Raw genomic sequence first — 26,156 nt, forward strand, 5'->3', positions numbered from 1 at the left:
GGAGCCATATAACAGCTATGTGATTTCCAGCAAGCTTCTCAGCCTCTGGTACTCAGTTTCTCCATCAGTAAATGAAGGATAACACTACCTTTGTTGGGAAAGGATTCAGTGAAATGAAACACTTAACATGCTTTAGAACTGGGTTCTAAATATTATCTGACCCTTTTTTTAAAGGGCCAGATAATAGTTTTGGCTTCCAGGTCATTCGGTTTCTGTTGTAACACTTCAGCTCAATTGTTGTAGTGTGAAAGCAGACATAGACAATATAAATGAATGAGAGTTGCAGTCTTCAGTAAAACTTAATTTACAAAAAGAGGATGCGGGACATATTGGGCCTGTGGGCTATTGTATGTGGACCTTTGCTTTAGAATATTTTATTAAAATATTTGGTCTCTTTTTTCTACCATACAAAATACTGATAGTGTTTCATATATGCAGGGAAGGTTTAAGTTGAGCATTAGGGAAGGAATGAGGAAGAAAGTGTATGAAGTTAAAATGTTTACATACCATTTCTATTCCACAGAAACATTTTAAATGTTTTGTTTATGCCTTCCTATCAGTTTCTTTCTATGCCTTCATTTTTTTCCAGTTATAACTATACTATGATCTAGCCCCTATTTAAAAGATTGTTATAGTAGATAGAAAACAGAAACAAGTTTTTGTTTTTGAAGGAAAAGTATCAATACTGCCAACTTGAAAATGTGAGCAGATCTTTAGGGAGAGCCAGTACCAACCTTTAGTCTTTTGGGAAGCATGGTTTTTCCAGTAGGCAGTTTGAAAAACAGCTTCATACTTAGCCTCTTGGAGCTGGAGACAGACACACCCTCAAACACTGAACTTAGAATTAAGCAACAAAGGGGTCTCCAGTAAGGCTACATTATTCCTTCTTAGAGTAGTGGATGCCATCAGGTATTTAGTTATGTCAGGGTTTAGAACTTTAGTAAGATTTCTGAGACTAAGCTTAGTGTTCTTTGCTTAAGTAGAAACCTTAAATGAGCTTAAAGACTATTGAACCTTCTTTTCTCTCTAGTCACCCTGCCTTCCCTTGCGTTCATTTATTTATTATATCCTCAAGTAGTGAAGTGTAGCCCTTTCATAATAGACCACCTCTTGGCATATGTGTTCAATATACTTTGTTCCTGGAGTGGCTTAGGGGAGTGACTGGCCCAAGGCCACCAGCTAGCAGGCAGCAGGCCAGTTCACAAACACAGGATTTTAATTTTCCAGAGCAGTGTTATTTTTCTTATTCTGAAATTGTCAATTTGAGGTTGGTTTTATTGTGGAGAGCATATGCTTCCTTAAGGCTTGAAATCCTTTTTAGCCATCGTGATTGTTAATGGCATATGTCCTTAGATCCATCTGTACAAATATGAGAACCAAATTGTCTGTCAGTAGAATTGTTTTGTTTTGAAAATCTCAGTCCTCAAATTTAGGTGGTTTTTTTTGCTTGTTTGTTTGTTTTTGGTACTTTGGAAGAATATCTGAAATAGTAAGCACAAGTTAGCTTAAATGCTACCCCTTTTCTTATCTATTTACTCATATTGATATTCTTTCTTTTTATCTCTCATTCACCATTTGAAGTATAACATCTGAACAGCTTTAGCTGGAACTAACTTCAATAAATACCTGAAGCAGTACTGGAACATAAAATACATGTGATAGTGATGCTGATTAGATTTTAAAATAAAATTGTCATTTAATGACAGGAAAACATCAAAAAGTGAGAAAGGGAGTGAAGAAGGATACGTGCTTTGAACATAGAGAGATACTTGCTGATGTATGTTAAGTTGGAGACAGGAATGATTAGGGTCACTCACAGCAGCCTAAAGGCTTCAGGTTGGATTGGTGGACATTTAGGGGAAAGATGGTATCAGTGTTTAGATTTGTTTTTCATTCATAATTGGACTAAGAGATATTCGATTGTATTTGACAATGAGAGCATTATTTTTAGGTAAAACTTGACTGCCTGGAATGGATCAGCTCTAGTACTTTAATAGAGGCAGCATTGATGAGGGGTTGGGCTTCATTTTAGGGGAGCTTCCTATGATCTTTTTTTTCTTGAATAGTTGTTATGATGTTATGGTTTTAAGGTATTCACTCCCCAAAACATCTATTTGATTTTAGTTAGTTCAAAGAGCTGTATTGTGCATAAATGACTTTCATAGAAAGAATGAAGTATATGCCAAGAAATAGCTAAAATCTAAAGGTACATAGTTTTAGAAATTAAGGATTATTATAACAAAACCTTGTATTTCTTTGTGTTTTATGAGGTTATTTTGATACATCCTGTTCCATGTCTAGGCATATCACTAAGGGAGAATTTGGCAAGCATGGTACCTGGTCAAAAGGAAGAGCTTGAAAAATTTCCAACAGAATGTCAAAAGAGGAACACTCTGCTTTTGGGACGTTTTGAAAACTGCTTAGGTCTCTTTTTCTTTCTTCAAGTATGGTAAAGAGTAACTGGATATTAGAGTGACAGCTAGATTGGCCACCCTTGAATGATCCAATTGAATCATCTCATTTTCTCCATGATTTTCTCCTTATCTTCTTGCTAATGGATGGCCAAACCAGAGGTATTTGCCCTCCTTCTCTTCCTACTTACCTATTGTCATTAATTTTTCAAACTTTGCTAATCTGTCCTGGTCTCCTTTCTGAGAAGCTTCTGACTTTGAAAAGATTTACACTTGGTACGCACCCAGGTTTCCAGCCTTCCAGCCTGCCTTGCAACTTTCAGGACTGTGTGTGCATGCGTGCGCACCTATCCTTCCTATCATGCTTTTTTATCCTTAGTTCATTTCAGTAAGTCAGGGTGATTTCCGATTGTAGTCTTTCTTACTTTAAAGGCTCAGAGAGAATCTCGCTTATTTTGACCTTCCCAGAATAGTTTGTATAACCAGTTTCTTTGGTTGTTCAGGCAATCTCGGTAAGTCTGTTTCAGGGCCAAACTTTCCAAGAGGCCTCTTTCTCTCAAAAAGGCCATACTCACCAACTTTCTTGCCCTTTCATTCAGGAATAGTTATCAGACTGCGTGCTAGATGCTGCAGGGGATCCAGAGATGAATCATACTTGGGTCCTAGTTATAAGGAGTTTATAAACCAGAGGGGAAATATGAAAAGGCATACACATAAGTAATGGTCATACGAGGTAATGTGGTGAGAGCAGAAAGAGGTACAGATGAAGGGCTCTAAAGGTTCACAGGAAGGAGTGACTGTTTCCAGATGAGGATGTTTAGAGAAGATTTGTGGAAAGTTTATTGGGGTAACATTGGTTAATACAATTATATAATTTTCAGATGTAAATTATAATTTGACAACTGTATATTCTATTGTGTGTTTACCACCCAAAGTCCAGTTTCCTTCAGCTACCATGTATTTGATCCCCTTTACCCACTTCACCCTCCCCCTACCCCCCTAAATTTGACTTTTTACCCCATCTCCACTCGCCGCTCCTCTCCTACCCGCTATCCTTTGGTAACCACTAGTCTATAGTCCATGTCCATGAATCTCTGCTTGTTTGTCCTGTTCATTTGTTGCTTTTAGGTTTATATCCCACACATAAGTGATATCATGTGATTTTCAACTTTTTCTGTCTGGAAAAGCAAACTTTTTAAAATAAATTAGTAGATATCGGGAGTTGAGATTGCTTCTAAGAACAACCATTCAATACTTCATCTGATCCTTAAGTCTTTATTAATCAGGCAGTCTTATTCAAGTATTTATAAAGTAATTAATGAACGTGAATTATAAATCTAATAATAATGAATTAAGTCTGGAGAATTCTATACTGTATTTTTCATAGTGATCTAAGTGGCTTGGTCTTAAGGCAGTTTTGTCCTTGTCAACTTTATATATAAATAACTTTATTCTTTGATAGAGATAGCAATTTAATGTGAAATAAAAAGGGTTCTAAAATATAAATCTCTTTTTTTCTTTTAAATACCTTCTCTCATCATTCTAGAAGATGAACCTAGCATATTTTCCATGAGTTGTAGATGTTATAAACAGGTTACTTCTGTAGCAAAATTAATTTAGTTGCAATTTATGTATTAATTATTAAAATAAGAAGTGATAAGATTAACTAGGGTTGCTTTATATTTTTTAATTTGTTGAGGTGTTTGGTGAGCAAAATTTGTTTGTGATTATGATTAGGTTTTTTTTTTTTTAATGTTAAGTTGTGCCTTAGAAAATATTGAGCACACCAATTTGTTTTTGTAAAATCTGTTGCTTGAGATTTGGTCTGATTTTTAAAGCCCCGTGTAAAGACGATTGACTTTAAGGAAAGCCTTTTGAATCAAAGTACTCACTTTTTCTAGGACTTTACAGTAACAATTCTTCCAAGAAGTATTAAAGGAATAGCTACTAATAATTCTGTGCAAAGATGCTAGACAACATGCTCCAAATCTTTTTCTCTTTTCTTCCTGAGAGGATGGTCTGTCCCTGGTTAGGAGAGTATCTTTGTTTTTTTGGTCAGGAATTTAGAAAAAGAGGTTTCTGGATGGAAAAATTATAAAAGCTATTAACTCTAAATCCAAAGCTCACACAGAACTTTGTAAATTCAACTTAATGTAAAGAACAGTCAGAGCTGTCCAAAGATGGAAAAGAATGCCTTACCAGTAAGCCAGTTTCCCAGAACTGGAGAGGAAGGAGCTCATATTTAAGCTAAATTACCACTTAGGGTGGGATTAAGGAGGCTGGGCAGAGGTTGAAGTAGAGCTGTGAGTATCTTTTAGAGGGAGTGGGCTTGGTTGGCTCTTAATGTCTATTTTTCAGCTCTAAATTTCTGTGATGCAATAAAATATAAAGGACATTATTGATGTATTTTTTGCCATTATCCATTTGTGATTATCTAATTCAGATGGGCCTCTCAAGTTAAAAACTTAGCTTTTAGTTCATTTTCAAGTTCCAGAAATATTTGTTAACTTCTGTTTTGCACCCAACCCCTACTCCAACAGTGTGTGGTTCTAAGCCACCCAAAGATGCATTCATGATCTATTGACTGCACGCATGTTTGGGAACTGATTGTGCCAACACATCCTTAGTTGGGACAGTGCAAAATTTAAAAGCACAGACAGTGTAGAAAGTGCTTCTTGAATTGTTTGCCTTTGTAATGTTTGTGGGAAGAGATCAGAGGACAATCAAAAATTGTTACCAACTTTCTAAATCTCACAGACCTTTACACCCAAACTACACCTACTCATCAGTAGCAAGTAGCAAGTATACAAAGATACCATGTTGGCAATTGTGCATCTTCCTCCTTTGACTGTAGCAGTTCGCAGGGCAGATTTTGCTAAGATGAGTCCTGTCAGTGAATCCATATAATAAAAGGTTAGATTCTTATTTTAATTTGTTTTGATAATTATTTTAATTTCTAGAAAGATATTTTTATTTGCCCCATTTTAAAAGGTTAAAGCCGCACCTTCATTGTCATAGGTAACTCATAAGAATCTATTAATAAAAATAAACGTCTCTAGATTACCTTGATTTCTTTATTCTCAATACATCTAAGAGAATAGTGTATAGGCCATGCACATATGGGTAATAAGTAAAAATGTAATAGGAGCTGAGTTGAGGACCATTCTTGGTTATTTAGGACTCAGGATTTTATCTAGTCATTTCCAACTCTGATTCAACACTCTTCACTTTAATTACCTCCAGAAACGCCAAGATCATATTGCTTCCTAGTACTTAGAGTTCCTGTTGATGTATAGAGCTTCTTGTAGGCCTCCAGCACCAGAAATTGGCTCCAAACCTTTTCCCATTACATCACCACCCACTAATGTCATTACACCAGAGCGAAATTTGCTTTGAAGATTGTACTCTTGTTTTCTTCCCATTTCTTTCCTTTCATCATTTCCTTTAGAAGGAAACAGGAAAAAAAAAATATTGGAGACTCTAGGACAATCCCAGGCAGACATTTGAGTGAATCAAACATCCTCACAGTCTACACCTAGATTTATCAGCCTTCATTCCACTCTGCTGATGGAGAGTGATCAGCCCAGCATGTATCCACATGGAGCCTGGGAAGTAACGCATTTGGTCATGTGACACCTGGCTTTGGCGCTTTTGTTTCAGCCCTTCAGAAATAGTTCTTAATGACTTACATAGCTCCTGCCAGCATCCCGTCACTGGCATGTTAAACCTTTTCAAATAATTTCCCAGAATAGAAATTCTTAGGATATCACTAAGTTTCTAATTTTTTGTGTGTGTTTAATTAAACTGTTTCTTGCAATTAAGTATTTGCCAGATAAACATTTAAGCCATCTGGAGATTTTTACTTTCCTCCCTGTAAATCTTTTAAGACATTACGATATTTACAGTTATAGCTGATGTGGGGGTTCTCACTTATCTTCCCTCCCACATCACAAAGTAGTTGACCAAATGCAAGTTCTGACCCTCTCCTCTCTATCCTAAATTTAATTCCCCATTGTTTTTCAACTATCTTTAGAGCTTCCAGTTGATGGTGTGCTTTGTCCGGCTATGCACTGACAATAAGGTTTAGGTAAGGAACAAACTTGGTGGTTGGTTCAGTTCAGAAACTTTGTGCCACCCCCTCAATTACTGGCCTAGGCTTTAGTGCTTTTGTTTCCTTTGAGGCAGATTATCTTGAGATTAGAAGGAATAATCATCAGTAGTCCCAAAGAAATGGGGCCACAGTATCTAGAACAAAGGAACAAACTTGATTCATTTTATGACTTTGGGTTTACATTTCTGCAAAGTTTTAATCACTGGGGACCCTTACTATATCTGTTGCAGCCTATGGCATGGAGTGTGAGAAGCCACATAGAACTTGAAAAAAATATTGGAGGAATGATAGTGAAAATTTATGAACTGGGTTAGGGCAACCAAGTGCCTTCACCCCCAAGATGAGACATTAAAAGCCCTTGATTTACATTAGGATTTCAGATTGGATTTCTAGCAATTTTAGATTTTCTAGTTGGAGCTCCTTGATATTCTCTGAGGTATAAACTGAATAGAAGCAAAAACTTTCCCCTATACGTTTTTGCTAAGATTTAAGTCTGCATTAAAAACCTCTTTAGCATAATTATATACCTTCTCAGACTGAAAAGTTGATGAATTAGTGAAAATATCCACAAGGAAAGATATAAATAACCTGGACAGAAAGTCTGACTTTATTATTATTATTTTTATGTGTCTCATGTACGTGTTTGTTTTCAGTTGTCAAAATGTCCACAGAAGGAGGATTTGGTGGTGCTAGCAGCAGTGATGCTCAGCAAAGCCTACAGTCCTTCTGGCCTCGTGTCATGGAAGAAATCCGGAATTTAACAGTGGTAAGAAAGAATGAAGTTTTTAACCAATATAAAAAGCCATGAGATGAATAACCAGAAGACTAAAACATGTTTAATCTCAAGCACATTTACAAAGGCTTAATCCATTCCTGACCTTGGGATGAGGAAATGAAAATATAATTTACCTTAGGTGAGGTAACTATAAGGATTTTTTTTCATATTATAGTAACTTTTCCTTAGGCATATGAGTGTGTAGTGGATATTTTGACTTGAAGTTAGTTTAATGTGAGGCATATCTTTAGAGAATGCAGAAGAGCAGAGCTCTCACTTTTCTTCAGTAGCTTGAGCTCATTTCTTAGGCCTGATTTAGTGGCCCTGCCAAATTTCTAGAACCCGGAGAAAACTACTGAGCAATTTATTCAACAACAAATCTATTATAAGCCATCACTCTTTCCAGGTTTTACATGATATTTTTAGATTAGGGTTTCTCAACAGCAGCATTACTGACATTTTGGGCCAGGTAATTCTTTGTTGTGGGGGCTGTTCTGTGCTTTATAGGATGTTTAGCAGCATCCTTGGCCTCTACTCACTAGATGCCAGTAGCACTCCCACCTCTTGCCAGTCGTGAAAACCAAAAATGTCTCTAGACATTGGCACATGTCTGCTGGGGGCTACAGTCAAAATCATCCCCTGTTGAGAGCCACCGACTTAAAAGAATCAAATATAACCCTGGCTGTTGAGTGTATAATCTAATAATTATAACGAGTCATTTATTTAATAAGTATGTATTAAATACTTACTGAGTCAGGCACAGTGAAGAATATGAAGCAGTAAAAGTGCTATGGGAGCACAGAAGACAATGCTAGTTCCTCCCTGTTTGAGTTAGGGAGGCTGTAAGAAAAGGGGACATTTTGTTGAGTGTTGAAATATGAGTAATAATTCACCAGGTGGGAAAAGGAGGGGGAGAATATATCTTGGGCAGAGAGAAGGGCATGGAGGTTTGTAAGGACATGGATGTTCCTTATGTGTAGAGGAACAGCAAGAAGTTCAGAGTGGCTGGAGGTTACTATGTGGGTAGTAGGGGTTGAGGGTAAGATTAATGGGTATAACAATGGTAACAGAAGGTGAGACATGTTAGAATTGGAATATTTTCAGAGTGTAATGTTAGGTCCTTAATGAATGTTCCATTTGGTGTCATTTTAGCAAATACTGAAAGAGCTCTTTAGGTTAGATGTGTCACTCCTGCCTTGAAGGTATTAGCATCCTGGCAGAGCAGACACTGGATTCCTTCCTAATGTAGAAATAATGTTGCAGTTTTTTAGTTAGTGGCTTTTAACCTCTGACATATAGTTTATTTATTCAATCAACAAATACTTATTATGCACCTCCAGTTGGCGATACAAGATACTGTGGACCCAGCAGTGAACCTGACAGACAAGATCATTGTACTCATAGAACGTATATTCTGGTGGGGGAGACAGACTATAAACAAGTAGTGAATAAATAAAATAACTTCTCATTGTGATTGATGTCCACTGACTTCTGGGGTAAAAAACTAATTCATATTCTGGATGTACCTGTGGGTTGTGTTTGTTTATATGGGGGATTTTCAGCAGTTTGGATTTCCACTGAAAAGTCATCAGTTCTCTTCTGCAATTAAGAGGTGGTAGTTATCTATACTGTCTCAGATATAAAAGAGAAAGTAGGAAAAAATGAAATTATAAAGTCAAAAGTGGTGTCTTTTGTTCATTTTGAGGGGATACTCTCGCGGTTAATATAATCAGGTTTTAGTGCTGGGGTCAGCCTGGTGTAGAACTAGTGCCCTCCTGGGGTGTGTGGTGGGGCTAGGCCAGCACCCCAAGTCTGCGCTCAAGCTTGAGCGCACAAACAAATCCAGAATCAGGCAAGTGGCAAGAGAAACTCTAGGGGTTCAGGCTCACCACTTTTCTGTACTTCGTTGGGCTTTGATTTTTTAAAAACTTGTGGTAAAAAAAAAATAAATAAACCTTACCATCTTAACCATTTTAAAATATGTAGTTCAGTAGTGTTAAATATATGCACATTGCTGTGGAACAGATCTCCAGGACTTTTTCATCTTTCAGAACTGAAACCCCATACCCATTAGAAAACAACTGCCCTTTCCCCTTCTCCATCCCCTGGCAGCCACCATTCTACTTTCTGTTTCTATGAATTTCACCACTCTTAAGTACTTCATATAAGTGCATCCATACACTATTTGTCTTTTTGTGACTGGCTTCCCTTAGCGTAATGTCTTCAAGTTTCATCCATGTTGTAGCATGTGACTGGATTTCTTTCCTTCTTAAGGCTGAATATTCTCCATATATGTATATATACTACATTTTGTTTATCCATTCATCTGCTAGTGGGCATTTGAGTTGCTTTTATTTCTTGGCTATGGTGAATCATGCTGCAGTGAACATGAGTGTGTGCTTTGATTTTTTTCCTTACTTGATTTAATTTTTAAATTTGAAAGCACATTATGTTGTTGACCACCTTTTCGTACCTGGGCAGCTAGTCCATCAGAGGTTACTTTGAGGGATTCAGATCTAGTTCAAGTGTTATGAATAAGAGAAAGAAGAGCAAGGAGGAAAGTTGTCTTTAATCATTTTTCTGTTGATGGCTAACTACGATTTTCTTCCCATGTACCTTTGAAAAAGACTCCTAGAATGCTACTATGGTATCTTATAGCAGATGCTTAGAAGAACATTTGGCGTATAATAGGTACACAATAAATATGTGAATGAATTAGACTGCTCTGCTCTAGATTTAGCGCGAAGCAATATCAGTGCCACGTTTGAATGAGAATGCAGTCCAATAAAGTCAGAGTGATCTTTCCCTTTATGAGACTCTTATTTTCCCTTCTCCCTATGGCACATGAAGGCATCTGCTTCTCTGACTGCACCTCTGCCTGTGTAACTTGGCCAAAAATTTTAGTAGTTAGTCTGTGCCTTTCTAGAACTCAACAGTACTTGTAACCAGACTTGTTCAGATATGTCTGAACCTCTTAGTTTGACATCTCAACATTTCTAACAGGTTTTTAAAAACTCCATATGTTCAACTATCCAAACATAAATAAAACTTATGAGAATATTCACAAAGTGTAGTGGTCTCTAAGGCTGGGACACAGATTGTTCCAAAAACAAGTAATTGAAGTTTGCTAGGTGTGATATATTTCATGATGTATTGGAAATACTGACCCCAGTCATTTTGGTCTGAGTTCTGGAAAAGCATTTATCTTTCATCTCAGTTTGGCCATCATGCTCTCCTCACTCTTAAGAGCTCTGTAATTGTCCATAAATCTAGATGTTATTCAGCTGGAATCGAAGTTGGTTAAAAACCATACCAAAATGTTTGTACACCAAGATGATTGTGTAAAAATACCATTTTCCTGCTCAGTAGTGCTCTGAGAACAATAATTAACAGACTTTTTGACATTGAATTTTACCCCTCTAGGCCTCTTTGAAAGTGGGCAAGAAAAAGCTAAGTTTGTCTTTTGGGGGGCAAGTAGGGAGGCAACAGTGCTGCATCTTGAAAAGAAAAATCTAATCCTCGCCTAATTTACTCCCTCCATCCCATTCAGCCTTCAATTAGCTGTAATTTAATTCCTAAATCACTTTCTTTTAATTGCCAGTTACATCTTTTCATTCTTCAGTGTCTCCAGATTAAGGCGATGGCATTTCTAATATTACAGTCAAATCAGATAACCATTTAAACAAGAACTTGGAGGTGAAGGTTGGTGGACTGTTATAAAGCAGGTCCTGTGTTCTTTGAGCCCTTCCTACAGAGCAGTGCTTCTCAGACTTTGTTGTCTAATGAACCACACGAGGATCTTGTTTAAATTCAGATTTCGATATAGTAGGTTTGGAGCAGAGCCTGAAATTCTACATTTCTTTTGAGTTCCTAGGCAGTGCCATTGTTGGTGTAAGGACCTCACTTTGAGTATTAAGGATTTAAAGCAGTGGTCCTTAACCCTCACTGTGGATCACAGTTATCAGGGGAGTTTTCAAAAGTGATGGTAGGAGTTCCTAAGTCAGTTAGTCTGGGGTAGAGCCAGGCATCTTATTTTTCAAAGGCTCCTTAAGCGATTCTACCATGTAACCAGGGTTGAGAATCACTGCTTTTGAGAGGATTAGAATCTTGACTTTGCGGGAATCCCTGACTGGGTAGGGCCTAGAAAAGATTTCTCATCATTATTTGAAACTCTGGATGTTCTTTAGCGCAGCCTGAGGCCCCATTGACTTATCTTTGGCTCTTAACTCTCATTGAGTGAATTCAGACTTTTTGAAACTCAGCAGTTTCAGATAGCAACATTTTAATGTAGTTCTTTGGTTGTGGTCAGGAGCACAGGAATGTTCTCAGAGAGAATTCTGTTCTTCCACCTTCCTGATATCACTCCCAAGAGTAGAAAGAAAAAGTCAGTATGTCTCAGTTGCTCTTCTGCTTGGGTAGTTAGATGTTATTCACATCAGTTGCATGGTTGCCAATAACAAAGGGAGCATTGAATTGAGAGTCAGTTTAGTGGACCTCAACCTACTGATAGTGAAAGGGCTCCCCTCTCCAGTAAGCCTGTCATACATAACCCTTTCCATGTGACTGGAAAGCTAGGATGAGAGTATAGAAAACTGGGCTGTTGTCAGCAGTAATGAACCACACACACATCTGAAGATCCACTTTTCACACACTGCCCCTTGAGATCTCAAGGTTTGGGGATCATGAGAAAGTTTGTCATGAAAGAAAATGCTTGAGTAGGGCTTAGAGCAGGGCTTTTTGTGAATTTTACACCTCTCCAAGGTGGGAATGATGTAATCTCTTTATCCTTTCTTGTTGCTTTTGGTTAAATGATAGTTTCATAGAAAGTGTAAAAGTGGTATTTTACCCTTTCAAGTTGGGGAAGGAGATCTTTTTATCAGCTTTTGGGCTTTGATTAAGTAACCTTGGAACAATCTTATGGAAATTATATTCAATAGCCAAGTTAAATGAGAGCATACTTGCAAGAGAGCTAAATCTTGTGGTCATAATCTTGTGCTGTGTGTATCATCCTGGGAGGCCTTCCAGAGGAATCATCATCCCCAGCATTGTCTTTGGCATTTCTGTTTAGCATCATCATTTTCTGTGATACACCACACAAGAAGGAAGATCAGTGATCGATTTCTGTGGTGAAACTTTTTTTTTAAATCCCTTTAAGGTCTGGCCCCAATCCAGCATTCCCTTTCCTGTTGTTTCCTTCTGTACTAAGGTCATACATCTAAAACTTGAATAGGCCGTGTTTTCTGTGTCTGTGCTTCTGCACATGCTGTTCCCTCTGAATAACATTCTCATACTTTTTCCACAAGGAAATTTCTACCATCCCTTAAACACAATTCAGATGTCAGCCCCTCTTTTGAACAATGTCGACTTCTCTTGCTCACTCCAACCCCCAATGCCAGCTGGTAATTTCCTTCTTTGTCTCTGTGGGATTCTGCACCCCCATTCTAATATAGGATAGGATATTATAATGTTTTGATATGACAGTCTCTAACAAACAACATTGTTCAAAGATAAGAATTTATTTGCATCTTTTACATAGTAGTAGGTATCATATTAGTTGAGTTGCATGTTGAGTAAATGAAAGAGGAGAATAATAAGAATAGAAAGAATGTGTCCCACTGTCTCCTTTTGGTGAAACTTTAATAAACTGGACTTCTAAACCTCTGCTACTCCCGGGTTAGTTTTAGTAGAGGCTTCATAGAAAATATTGATGCCTAATTTGAAAAAGGAAAACATGAAAAATTAGGGTTGGAAGTTTGTAGAGGTGAGTGGTAGCCAAGCAGCTTGTTGGGTTTGCATGGGGAAATTAGATGTCTTGGTGTACATTTTATCCTAATACTCTTTCTTTTGTAATCATAAAATGGTTTTTGGATAAGCCGTTTATGTTTTTCCAAAATGCCCCCACTGCCTTCTTTGACATAGAGTCAAGGTTTTCTGTTGGTCTTGAAAAAGAAAGTTCACTTATATGTTAATTATGTGAAATTTCAAATAACAGCTGTTCTTTCCATAATGTGATGATGCAAATTCCCAGGTGAGCATATTGGGTTTGGTGAGTCACATTTCAGACCGCTTATAGAATCAATCATTTGACACCTAGTCCCAGCAGGGATTTTGCTGATTTTAGCTAATCTCTGCCTTTGTACCTTTCTCTTCATTGCAGCTCTGAAACCCAGAATTGATTTTTATTTCTAGAATTGCATCCATCATTGGCCATGTGTTTAAATACCAGTGGTATCAAAATAAAACAAACAAAAAAAGGGCTTAATCACAAATAGTTGAGTAGTGCTGGTTAAAAGCACTTTCCTAAATCCTATTCACAGTAAAAGGATGTGGTTTTCCCTCATCCCAGTCTTGTTAGTTAAGAAAAAATGTGCCAGGATTATTCCAAAAAGCCAGCTGATAAATTCACACTTGACCTTCTTTCATATGCTTCCTGCCCCACCCCCAACCAAATTTTGGAGACAAGCCCTTTTTTACTGTGGTGGGAAAGGAGTTTCTCCCCAGTTTCTGGTGGCAGGTTAGTGCAAAGGTCAGAAATAGCCAGTATCACATTGGCTGAAGAGAACTGTGGGTCACTGCGGTCAGGTGCTGCTGGCACTTGCTCTCGTAGTCTCTGAATAGAAGAAAGAACTGACAACTTAGAAGACTGCCCCGAGGCAAAAATCTTGTTTTAATGTGCATATTGCATACTGGTAAACTTTCTTGAAAAGAAAAAGACACTCATAATGCACCTCTGTCTTGTGTTGGCAAAGAATCTGGTATCGTTTGGAGCTATTTTTCTGGAGGGTATTGTGAGAAGCCATCATAAGTTTATCTTGAAATCTTTTAAATGTTTGAAGCTCTGCATGAGTTAAGAAGAATTTTGCTGCACCTTCTTTTCTGCCATATTTTCTGGAAGGAGGGACTAAGCCAATTTGTGTTGTGCTGCCTGTCGTACCCTATTGATTGTCCCCACCTTTTATTACTCATTTCAGAAAGATTTCCGAGTACAGGAACTCCCACTGGCTCGTATTAAGAAGATTATGAAACTGGATGAAGATGTGAAGGTGAATTCACATTCATTTTTATTATTTATATTGAAAATAAAATGATTGGTAGATTATTGCTCATTTCTCTAGGGCTCAAAGTTTAAACAAAAATGAAAATATTGTTGCTTTATTTAGTTCCTGGTAAAATTATTAAGTGAGCTGAAATTAAACAGTTTTAATTGTTATATTATATGATGCTTCTCTGAAAATTAGGGCTATCTTCTTTCTAGATTTTGAAAAGATGCTGAGTGCTTTTCAGGCACCCAGTTCTTTTCACCATGTATTGTAAACATGTGTCATCAAATCAACAGGACAGTGCCATCTTTTTAACATCTTTTTACAATCTCTAGTTTGTTGATCTGAACTCTAAGAAATATTTGATAATGATATTGCATCTGTGAGTTGTTTTACATGAATTATACTTGAGAGAGAATTTACTTGACGATGGCTATTTCTGTATTTCTAGGGGTTCACCTCCCACTATAACTGAGGAAATGAGCAACTCTCTCTCCTTAACCACTCAAAATTAATAGTCTTTTGTATTTGTATAGAAAGCTAACAGTTCACAGCAGTTTTCCCTTCCATTAGCTTACTTCTTCCTTATAGTAACCTTGTGAGATTTAGTAGGATAAAAATTATTAGTTTCATTTTATATAGGTATGGAAATAGAGAAAAGAGGTTAAAAGTGACAGACCTAGCATAGGAAAACCAAAATCCCAGTTTTCATCTCCTGCTTCCTTAACTGCAGAGCCCTTCCCATGGCTCTATTCTGTGAAGACCACCTAACTAAGGATTCAGAGCCTTGTTTGACCAAGAGCTTACATTACTGGAGCACTTACTATGTGCCAGGCTCTGTGCGAGGTGCTTTTACATATATCATCTCATTGGATTCCCACAGCAACACTGGAAGGTTATCCTCTTTTGCAGTATATAAAAAATAATGCCCAAAAGGATGGGCAGCCTGAGATTTTTACCTAAATCCATTGGTTCTCAAACTTATTCCCCACTTTGTCTCTTCTTGGATTAGGACCTAAACCCTGTACTTCTTACTGGCTTTATGGCCATGGGCAAAGCACTTTATCTTTCCTAAACCATAGTTTCTCTGAAAGGCTATTATGAGAGTAAGAAAGTACATGTAAGAAATACAGTTAAGTATTCTTTCTTTCTCTTTCCTTCTGTCTGCTCCCTGCTTTGTCCCTACTCATGGATTTATTTTACCTTGGAATTTCCTGAGGCTACCACATACTTATTTTCCAATCCTTGCCCCATAGTCCAATGGCAGGACAGGAACAAACTGACTGGCTTGAGTGACTTGCTGGTGACTGACAGGGAGGGCCTACGTCTGTTGCAGATGATCAGTGCAGAAGCCCCTGTGCTCTTTGCCAAGGCAGCCCAGATTTTTATCACAGAGTTGACTCTTCGAGCCTGGATCCACACAGAGGATAATAAGCGCCGGACTCTACAGGTAATGTTGTAGACTCATGTTGGGAAAACTGGACACGCAGTTGCCTTTGTGTGCTTCTCTTGCATGTCTTTGGACCAGAGATTATTCTTCCTTAGGCCTCTGTCAGGCCAATGTGTATAATTGGCTTCTTCCTCTACTGTTGGGAGGTAGGCATACCTAATAGCCATCCTAATATTTTCCCCACCAAGAATCTTATTTTCCAATTCTTCTGTGGTTTTCACAGCTCAGTGACTGAACTCTTCAGTTGGTGAGCCCTCACTATAATCAGAAGCTATGGTGATATTTATATATTCTCAGATAGATAAACAATTTCTGGTTAGAAGCCTTGAGAGATTCCAGGAAAGGACAGTCCCAGGAGGACTCAGTCTCACTAACCTCATTAGCTTTTTTGTTCCTTGTCTGCTTTCCTGGGACTCCTTTCCCCATTTTTTTTTTTGTTTGTTTTTATTTGAATCCAGCAAATCAATATTTATATTGTATGAAGACCCCTTGGTCACTGACTGTAGAGGCCCTCCCCTGAACAGCCAGGCCACAGCTCTTGGAGGAAAGGTTTCCCAGAAGAGGAGGGTATGACAGATTTAAGACAGGGTAGTACTTTAACAACAAAGCCAAGAAAGTTAATTATGTTTTTTCCTCTTGTGTCCCTTTACCTCCAAAATTGAAAGAACATGGATTTATTTATGTATTCTACAAATATTTATTGAACACTCACAGTATGCCAAGTACTATTTTAGGCCCTGGGGATTAATACGCAAAACAGACAAAAATCTTCCCTCTTCCTGCCCTGCACGCCCCCACGCCCCCGTTCCCCAACTCTGGGAAGCCACATTCTAGTGCAGCTAGACTTTCACTGAAGGAGAACTTACTTTATGCTGCCTCGATGATCTAGAGAGATCCAATTAAAGCTACTTCAAGATCAATTCAGATTAAAAAATAAAATGGACAAAACACGTGAATATGCAAAAAAGAATGTGTCCAAATGACCAATACGCATATGAAAAGGTACATAACATCATTTGTCATCTAGGAAATACAAATTAAAACAATGAGAGCTCGCTTCATTAGCACATATGCTAAAGTTGGAACGATACAGAGAAGATTAGTATGGCCCTTCGCATGGATGACACGCAAATTTGTGAAGCGTTTCATTAAAAAGTAAATAAATAAAACGACAATGAGATCGTGGTTTATACCCAGTAGAATGGCTAAAACTGAAGGGAAAAAAACTGACAGTACCAATCGTTGGCAAGGAAATGGAGCAACTGAAACTCATATACTGCTGGTCAGAACATAAAGTGGTGCACTCACTTGGAAGACTATATGGCACTTTCTAGTAAAGTTAAACATATCCTCACTCTTCCATTCCAATCCTCGTCATACAACCAAAAGTGTGGAGATTCTTTTTTTTTTTTTAAATGCCTGTAGCACCTGGTTTTCCTAGGTGGTCTCCTATCCAGCTACTAACCAGGCCCAACCCTGCTTAGCTTCTGAGATAAAACGATATCGGGCACATTAAGGGTGGCATGGCTGTAGACTGTGGACATTCTTGTATAAGAATGTTCATATCAACCTTATTTATAATAGCCAAAACCTGGAAACAACTCAAGTATCCATTAAGATAGGAATATACAAAAAAAATTGATATATTTATAAAATGGATTGCTAAACAGTAAAAAGAAAAAAAACCTATTGATCCACACAATAACATGGATGAATCTCAAAAATACTATGTTAAGCAAAAGAAACCAGAGAAAAAAATTACATAACACATGATACCATATACTGTCACCATCTATGGTGATAGAAATAAGAGTTGTGGTTGCCTTACATTGCCCGGGGGAGGTGGGGGGTGGTGGTAATTGACTGGAAAGGGATGGAAGGAAGCTGCTTGTATTCTTTTCTGGGTGATAACTTCCTGGGTATATATTTATTAAAATTCATCAAGCTGTATACTTAAGATTTCTGTATTTTACTGAATATGAGTAATAATTGAGTAAAATATTTGCATTAAAAAGACCAATTTAAGTGTATGTTTCTAAAATACTAAAGAACACTTTGGAGTACATTTGGAGGTGATTATTATTTCTTCTTTTTTTCCTACTCATTCCATCCTTAGATGAATCATTTAGATAGCTCGAGTAGGTGACATCATCAAGAATGTGATACTATATCATACTAATCTTAAATGAGTCCTGGCAGCCTTAAAATGTTCCTTGCTTTAATAGGATGGGTTTATTATCAACCTCGTGGTTGGCAAGAAGGGTAGACTATAGTTTTGCATTTCAGTGGCTTGGGGCCATCACAGACAAGGGAAGGAAAAAACAAAAGTTCTATCCCCTCCTATTTTGTCTGATGAGTCACCTTCTTTTAAGATAAGATATATAGAGGTTGCTAAGGACTTCTGTTAATGGGTTGACCCCCCTCCAACATTTTTTCAGAAAAAATCAAATATAAGCAAAGTTTATAGTGAACACCTATATACCTACCACCTGGATCCTGTCATTAACATTTTACTTGTTTTTTCCCCATATTTATCTGTTCCTCTGTTCATCAAGTTATCTATTTTTAAATCAATTTCAAAGTTCACTATTCCCTAAATATTTGAACATGCATTTCATTCATTAGAATTCACTCTTTTTTTCCCTGTTATTTTCTTTTTCTTTGAAATTTTTATACAGTGAAGTACCTATATCTTAAGTATACATAGTATGTTGGTTTTTAGTTTTTAAAAAGTCCTTTTATTTTTTTTAAAGAAAGGGAGTGTCACTGTCACTCTTAGAACCCTTCCAGAGCAGGCCTTGGTTTCAGTATCATTAGTCAACTGCCCACCCTGCTTCTATTCTAGGAACTTCAGACTTTTTGTATTCATATCACATTAAACAAGATTTAAACCATGGATTTAACATTGCAATTTTGAATTCCAAAATAAAAATTATAGCCTTGTGGGAGCTAAGATATAGATCAATGACTAGGATATATTGCAAAAAGTTATCGAATGAGATTTTAGCTAGAAGATTCAAAATAGATTATAACTGCTTAACTAAAGAGGTAAAATATTATTTCGAGCCTTAAAAAGGTTATAATAGCAAACGGTAGCCAAACCTAGCTAACTACAGAATGACCAGAAACCTGCCAATTCAGATTCCTAGATTTGTACAGATTTAGCTGGATGATAATTTAACAGTTGTGGGGAGGACCTTGGGGCAAGATCCAGCAATGGTAGAAGTAGTTGGAGGCTTGAACATATGGTTTGTGGAACATGAGCTACAGGTAGCTCTTTTTTTGTCAATTTTGTCAATGTCTGTACAGCAAGTCTGATCATTTGAAGTTTATTAGAGTTCGGCTGTGCTTATTTCAGCTATAGACTTGTCCATGGCTATTAGGTTTGGCTGAGAAGTCATCATCTTGTAACTTAGAGGGTATAAAGCCAGGTGAACTAGTTTCTCCCCAGGCTAATTTTTCACCTAACTTTTCTTTGTTACAGAGGAATGATATCGCCATGGCAATTACAAAATTTGATCAGTTTGACTTTCTCATCGATATTGTTCCAAGAGATGAACTGAAACCTCCAAAGCGTCAGGTGAGCTGGGAAGGCATTCTTGCTTCTGCTAACTGAAGAACACCTTGCATATAGGTGTCAAATAATGCTCCTCTTTGTCTCTCAACACAAGTCATTTGCTGTTCCTTTTGCTTCTCCTTCTGTAGACCAGATCCATCCTTAACATCTCCTTCTGTTACTCATTTATGGATACTTTTAACTCAGTGCCGCTGAGGTAGTATTTCAGTGAAAATAGACAAAATGAAAATTAAAGATTTCAGTTATAAACAGTGAGGGGGAAGCTCATTTCAGTGTCTCCTAGGGAGTCTATCAGAGTTCTTAATCTGGGTTGGAGAACATTCTCAGCAAGTGACAGATTTTAGATTTACAAGAAACAGCCTATGTGCACAGTGTTATTGTTGTTAGTGGACTTTGTTTTTCTCTCACTCAGTTGTGGTTCTCTATATAGTGCTCTGGTTACACATTAGAATCACCCGTTAGGTTTTAAAAAATAACCAGTGCCCAGGCTCGACCCCCACACCAGATGAATAAGAACCTGTGAGGGAGAGGCCCAGACATCAGCACTTTAAAGCTCCCCAGATGCTTTCAGTGTGCAACCAAATTTGAGAACCACCACATAAATTGTTTTCTGCACAATCATAAGAAGGAACATGAATGTCTGCCCTTCCCTCCCTTCTGTGGGCCCCTCTCCAAAAGTCACACTGATTATTTTGTCAGCACCATGGGTGCATAAAGCTCTTAATTGCCATTGTAATAGACCCCTATCCTGTATAGCTCATTGTTTCAGGCACACAGATTGCGTGGCTAACTAGGTGTAGTAGAGACACTTGAGGAATAGTGGCAGTCTCACAGGAGCAAAGCTGCTTGCTTTAATAAAATTTTAAGTGTTTTTAATGAATTATTTCATAGTATATTATCCTTAGAAACAGAGTCATTCAGTGATTCCCGTGCCGTCTCATTAATAACCAGTCAGAAAGTATAGGAAAAATAGACACCTTAAAGGACATTTGTAATCCTGACCCTGCCTGGGGGCCTTTGGGTTAGCAAGCCCCTCTGTCACTTCCTTACTAGAGCAGGGAGCCTCACTGCGTCTCCGTTCTTTCTGGGCAGTCTTTGCTACTGTAAACATCCTTGACTGGAAGCTGTAAGGTGTTCAGAGGAGCTTTCAGTCGGATGTTTACAGCGGCAGGCTGCCACGGTCGTCCCCGGCTGCGCATCACCTTTGAAACATTGCAGGTTTGTGCCCCTGGGCTCAGTTCCTCCTCTTAGGGTGGTGCTTCCCTCCTCTCTGAGAAGTCACTACAACGAGAATTCAGACCACTTCTCTTTCTTCAAAACACATGATACAACACACGTGCTCTCCTTGTTGGAATTTGTTTCAGAAGACCCCTTTAAAAACAAGGTAGTGAGATCTGACAAAATCAGGCCTTGCTCATGCTCCTTGCGCTAACTCTTGCTTGTTCTCTGTGGGCTGCCTGCTGAACCAACTGGCTGGAGAGAAGGGTCATGTCCTGTCCTACCCTCCAGAGTCCTCAGTGTTTGGTTCTCTCAGGGTCTCAGACAGCTCCTTGTTCCATCCTGGCCTGACTCAAAATGCTAGGATCCATCTCTTTTTAAAGTGTGTCGAGCTGAAACAGCTCCTTGCTGCCTGAATTCAGCTCTTTGTAGGTGTTCAAGCCATTGATTGGCATCCTATTCGGGACAGCTGCTGCCTGGCCTTTGAAAGGTTGAGATTGCTGAAAGCTGGCCTGAAATTCTAAGATAGCACTTTTAATTCTCTGTAGACGTGAATTTTTCCCAGGCTCCAAATTGGCTGGCACCTCCTTAAGTCCTTTAAAAGCGCCTACTCGCCAAAATTCACCATTTCTGAAGGAGGCAGCAGTTCAGTCTTGCTACTGAAGTGAATATACTTTTTTCCAGTCTGGGGCTGGCTGTACATAGCTGTAGTGATGGCCCTAGGAGGTGACACTGCTCGTTTTCAGGTAGTGTTTGTCAGTTTCCGCTTTGGAACACACTCCAAGAGCAAGCCCTCTGGTTGGGGAGGCCACTGCTAAAGCTGAGCAGGTCTCCCATTCTGGACTGATCTAGTCATTCAGAGATTGTTCTAGCACTTGGAGTGATGTTCCCCTGCTAGGGAAAAGAACTAGCCAGAAATATTGAGTTATGGATCTAAGGCCCTTGACTTCTCAGAGATGCTTGGAAATTTCTCTAGTTCTTCGGGGAAGCATGTAAAGACTATTTGAAAGCAGAAGGTAGTTGAGATCTGACTTCTACCCCACTAAAGCTATGAGTTGAAAGTTCCTGCCCATTAAAATATCATTTTCTCTTCACCCATCTCTTAAAACCAAGCATAATCATTCCCTTGCTAGCTTGACCTCCATTGACCAAATGAGTCTTCAGAATGTCGAAGAACTTAGCTATGCCTCCTTCCATTCTAGTGATTTGAGAACAGTCATGCCTTGTCCTCACAACACAGACCTAGGGGCCTCCACTTGATGGTGTTTTCTAGATAACTGCCTGGTTCATAAACAAGAGACTATAGTTGGCAGCATAGGAGAAGTTCTTTACCTCCTCTCACAGCTTTTGGCAAGAGGTATTTTGGCTTCTGAATGGGGTATTTAAAGAGTTTCCTTTTTGTCTGGCATAAAGACCATATTCACTTGCAGCAGCTGCAGTCAAGGATAACTGGAGGCAGAACAATCACAGGTGAGAGCTAGGAAATGCCAGTGTCTCCCTGCTCACTAACCTCCTACAAGTTGGTTCTGGGGGTGGTCTCAGTCCTCTGTACCTTCTCATCACCCAGGAGCCTTTTCAAGTTATGTCTGGACTCTAGTGATTGATGATTTTTTATAAAGTGGGACGGGAGATATCAGTGGAAAATAAATATTTTGAACCCATTTCAAGAGCTTTGAAGAGAGAAGTCGGCCTCTGTTTCTTGGCTAAGGAGGGTATCAGTATTTTATCCCTGTCACTACCAAGATCTAGTTGACAGGGCTGACTTTGATTTATAATGGTGAGAAGTTGGAGTTGAAATGGAGGCGACGTCGTCACAGTTAAGTTCTGGAAACTGAAACCTAGATGAAAATGGAAGGGGAGCTCCTCTTCTGCCTCAGCACAGTCACAGTCAGGGTGCGGACTTTCTGGATATGAAGCACAGAATACATTAACCTAGGAGGCAGTTCATGTTTGAGGACTAGCTTAGAAACCCTGCATGTTATAAGTGTCCGCCTAGGCTGTTTGGATGGCCATCCAGGAACCTCGTCATGCAGAGACCCAAGCTCCTTAGAGGCTAGATATCAATAGTCCTAGTTTTAGTATCCTGGGCTCCCAGTCACCAGGCAAGCAAACGAATACCCAGCCTTGTTCTACAGGGGACATGAGCTTCTCCCCGCACTGTGACCACAAAATCCTAAAGGTAGCAAAGAGAGTTTAGGGATTCTTTTCTATTGATAACAGCTGTTGTGTTCAAGAGACTGTCCTGCTAGCAACTTGAGTTTAAAAAGAGTATAGGCATATCTCGGAGATAGTTGCGGGTTCGGTTCCAGGCCACCAAAGTAAGCGAGTACAGGCATTCTTGGGAGATGTTACAGGTTCGGTTCCAGGCCACTGTAATAAAGTATCTCAGTAAAGCGAGTTGTAACCTTTTTGCTGGTGGAGGGTCTTGCCTTGAGTTTGTAAAAAATGTAACACCTGTGAAGTACAATAAAGTTTAATAAATGAGGTAAGCCTGTACTTTCCCACCTGTAACTGTCTGCCTGGCTCTATAAATCCATCATTCAGCAAGCAGTTATTGAGTGCCTACAAGGGAATGTATGGTAGGAATAATGAGGAGCAAGGTTTTGCCCTCATAGCGTTTTCATTCTAGCAGGGTAAACAATGAATTTGACAAGCAAGGACAAAAGAGTGTAATGAGGAAAGGACTGTGGAAGCACAGGTGAGGGCATCTAACCTAATGATGGGATGCGGTCAGTACCGACTTTGTAAATGTCACTTTGGAGAGCTCTGAAGGAGTCCACAAGTTCTGTATATCTTGAAGAAGTGTCTTTTCATCTTTTCTTGAACCTGCAAATTTAGGACAGAATAAGGAAGTGAGTAAATTTAATATTTTTGCTCAGCCGGCCCAAGTTGTTGTTTGTTTCTGTTGTTTTTGTTGTCTCAGGCAGGGGCACCGTGTGTCACAGGGCCCTCCGGAACAGATGCCGATCTCTGTTGGTGGTCAGGGGCTGACCAACCCTGGACCCTCAGGCTGTAACCATGCTGTAGTGTGTGTAAACATCCTACACTCTCAGCTGTGAGCTCAAGGTGGCTGGGAGAGGGTTGTTTACTCCTTCTGCCATGGAAAACGTCAGCTGAAGAAGGAAGTCTCTTCATCCTGCAGATCGGACAGAATACGACCTCCTTAGTCAGCCAAGGCAGCACCCCAGCGGAGAGCTGTCCTTCAGGCCCCCTGGGTTGCGCTTCTGTGGCTAAGTACAACCAGAACCAGTTGTGACACTGGACAGATGTGGCTCTCAGTGACCACAGAGCTCTCAATACGCTGTGAAAAGCTGGGCATTTGCCTACTGGTGCTCTCAGTTCTAACATTTAATTCTGAAATTTCAACCTTGGAAAAGCCCTATGTCCCTTTTCCCTGCTCTGTCCCTTCTGAGGTGGTGGGAACAAAATAAGGAGAGTGCTCCTTATTTGGGAGATTGGGAGCTGGCCTGCGAGCATAACGTTTGGGTAGTATCTTCCAGTGCTTGCAATTAGCACTGTTCTGAGATCATAGGCCTTGACAGCATTTACTGACAAGCACTGCTGGTGTGTGGTTTTGAGTTACGGTAATTATTTGCCCATTTGCAGCTCATCACGCAATGGGTGATTACTCTGTACTTCAGAAAATTGGCTGTATGTTTTGTGAAGCCTATAGAATCTGTTATTTTTAGTTTGATTTAGGACAACTGGTCTCTTCGAATTCCACTTTCCCTTGGCTTCAAATGTGGAGAGCTCAGCATTCAGCAGGCAACTGCATAGAGTCCATTTGGGGGAAGAATGGAAATTCACTCTGGCGGCTGCTGAGTCGGTTCTTTTCCTCTTACCTGCCTCTCCTTCTACCCCACAGGAGGAGGTACGCCAGTCTGTGACTCCTGCTGAGCCCGTCCAGTACTACTTCACGCTGGCTCAGCAGCCCACCGCCGTCCAAGTCCAGGGGCAGCAGCAAGGCCAGCAGACCACCAGCTCCACAACCACCATCCAGCCTGGGCAGATCATCATTGCACAGCCTCAGCAAGGCCAGGTCTGTGAGCTGTGGAGGTACCTCTCCAGCAAGATAATGCCTCTTAGGTTTGGCTAATTGCAAGCTTGACTAAGGCAGAGAGACACTCAGGTCATTATTAAAGAGTACTGGATTTAAAAGTCTGGAAACGTGGGCTTTCCCCCAGATTCAGCCGCCGAGGTCACGTGTCACCCTAATCTCTCTGGGCCCTGGTTTCCTCATGGGGCAAATGAGGAAAGTACAGTGGACAAGATGTTCTCTAGGATCCCTGTGAGCTAAAAAATTTTAGAAAGAAAAAAGTCTGTATAATGCCCCCATGAAGAGTAGTGGCATCTCTGTAGAAGGTATTTTAAGGGGACTCCATGCCTGCCATCTGTGTGTCTGTCTACAGGGAATTGGAATTTGTACCCTTAAAGGGGAAATCAGGCATTATTGCCAGGCTTCATTCCTCTCTTCTCCTTCTCCCCATCACTTCTCTGTCTTACCATATTTCATCAGATGACCTTCTCTTTTTATAAGTGATTAGAAGATTCTTTTCTCTCCCTAATACAATTGTTGTAAGACCAGTAACATCCATGTTTGTTGGAGATCATGAGAGGTAGCAGAGAACTCTGTTCTCTGAGCCCTGAATTCAGTTCCCTGTCAATCATTAATTAATTTATTCATCAAACATTGATCTTCTCTGTAGATAAAATCCCATGCTATGCATTGGGGAGACAAACATGAATAAAATAGTCCCTGTTTTTAAGAATTCACAGTCTAGTTGGGGCTATAAGATTATACCACCTCGTGGGAAGTGTAAGATATTCTTAGGGTTGTGTGGAGAGTATTATGGGAGCACATCAAAAGGAGTACTTAACATACATGTGAGGGAGGTGGTAGAAGACGATGTCTGAGGTTTCCTGAAAGGACTAATATGAGTCTTAGAGGGAATAATGGAAATAAATCAGAGAGGAGAAGGAGGCTTTCCCAGTAGAGGGCTCAGCACAAGCAAAGGCTTGATTGGAGGTGAGAAACAGCACAGGGAGTGGTGAGAGAGTACAGTCAGCATAGGGAAGCATCTAGGCAAGTCTGAAAAGATAGGCAGAGGACATGTCCTAGACAGCCTTGTGTATTCTAGTATGGAACTGGGTTTGCCTAGAAGAAAGAAAATTGGGGTGGAGATAGATTTAAATATTAATTATAACTTTAGGATCTATTCCCTGCTCATTTTTTAATCCATGTTACAAAAATTTATTGAATGCTTGGTCTTTGCCAGGCACCATGCTAGGCAAGAGGGGTTCAAAGATAATTGTAGCCCAGTCACTGCCTCAAGGAGTTCACTGCACGGTGATGCCTAAGGGACCTTCTTTGGCTCTTGCTTTACTTCTGCAATGGTGAGAGCTATACCTGCCAAAGGCTTTATCCCTTTCCAGAGTGAACTTCAAGGGAGTCTGCCAAGAGCTGGCTCTGATTGGTTGATCATCCTGAGAAGCTCATGGCTGTTGTGCCCCATCTACAGGGCACACCATACATGATTTGACAGCTGCCATGCTAACACAAGCCCTCATTTTCTT

At 39.5% G+C, this 26,156-nt stretch overlaps 1 protein-coding gene, 1 non-coding gene and 1 pseudogene across 14 annotated transcripts in view; 2 read left to right on the forward strand and 1 right to left on the reverse strand.

Annotated features, from left to right (window-relative positions):
• Positions 1-26,156, forward strand: part of NFYC (nuclear transcription factor Y subunit gamma) — a 59,510-nt gene that overhangs the window by 23,582 nt on the left and 9,772 nt on the right. For 10 of the 13 annotated variants that reach the window (XM_039876685.1, XM_039876673.1, XM_039876686.1 and 7 more), the window contains 5 exons: positions 7,176-7,288; positions 14,269-14,340; positions 15,674-15,787; positions 19,272-19,367; positions 24,448-24,621. In XM_039876685.1, the coding sequence (XP_039732619.1) occupies positions 7,184-7,288; positions 14,269-14,340; positions 15,674-15,787; positions 19,272-19,367; positions 24,448-24,621 (561 nt within the window). In that variant the 5' untranslated portion in view covers positions 7,176-7,183. Of the gene's footprint in view, positions 1-6,467; positions 6,499-7,169; positions 7,289-14,268; positions 14,341-15,593; positions 15,788-19,271; positions 19,368-24,447; positions 24,622-26,156 lie in introns of those variants that run through there. The other 3 variants (XM_039876678.1, XM_039876684.1, XM_039876683.1) reach the window with 3 other exon arrangements.
• On the forward strand, positions 16,837-16,942 carry LOC120614055 (U6 spliceosomal RNA). Its single transcript, XR_005655844.1, has one exon. It is a non-coding gene; the product is annotated as a U6 spliceosomal RNA (small nuclear RNA).
• LOC120614051 (uncharacterized) lies at positions 17,204-17,322 on the reverse strand (annotated as a pseudogene).

The sequence above is a fragment of the Pteropus medius genome, unplaced genomic scaffold, assembly GCF_902729225.1.
Source record: "Pteropus medius unplaced genomic scaffold, Ma_sr-lr_union100, whole genome shotgun sequence".
Lineage (NCBI taxonomy): Eukaryota > Metazoa > Chordata > Mammalia > Chiroptera > Pteropodidae > Pteropus > Pteropus medius.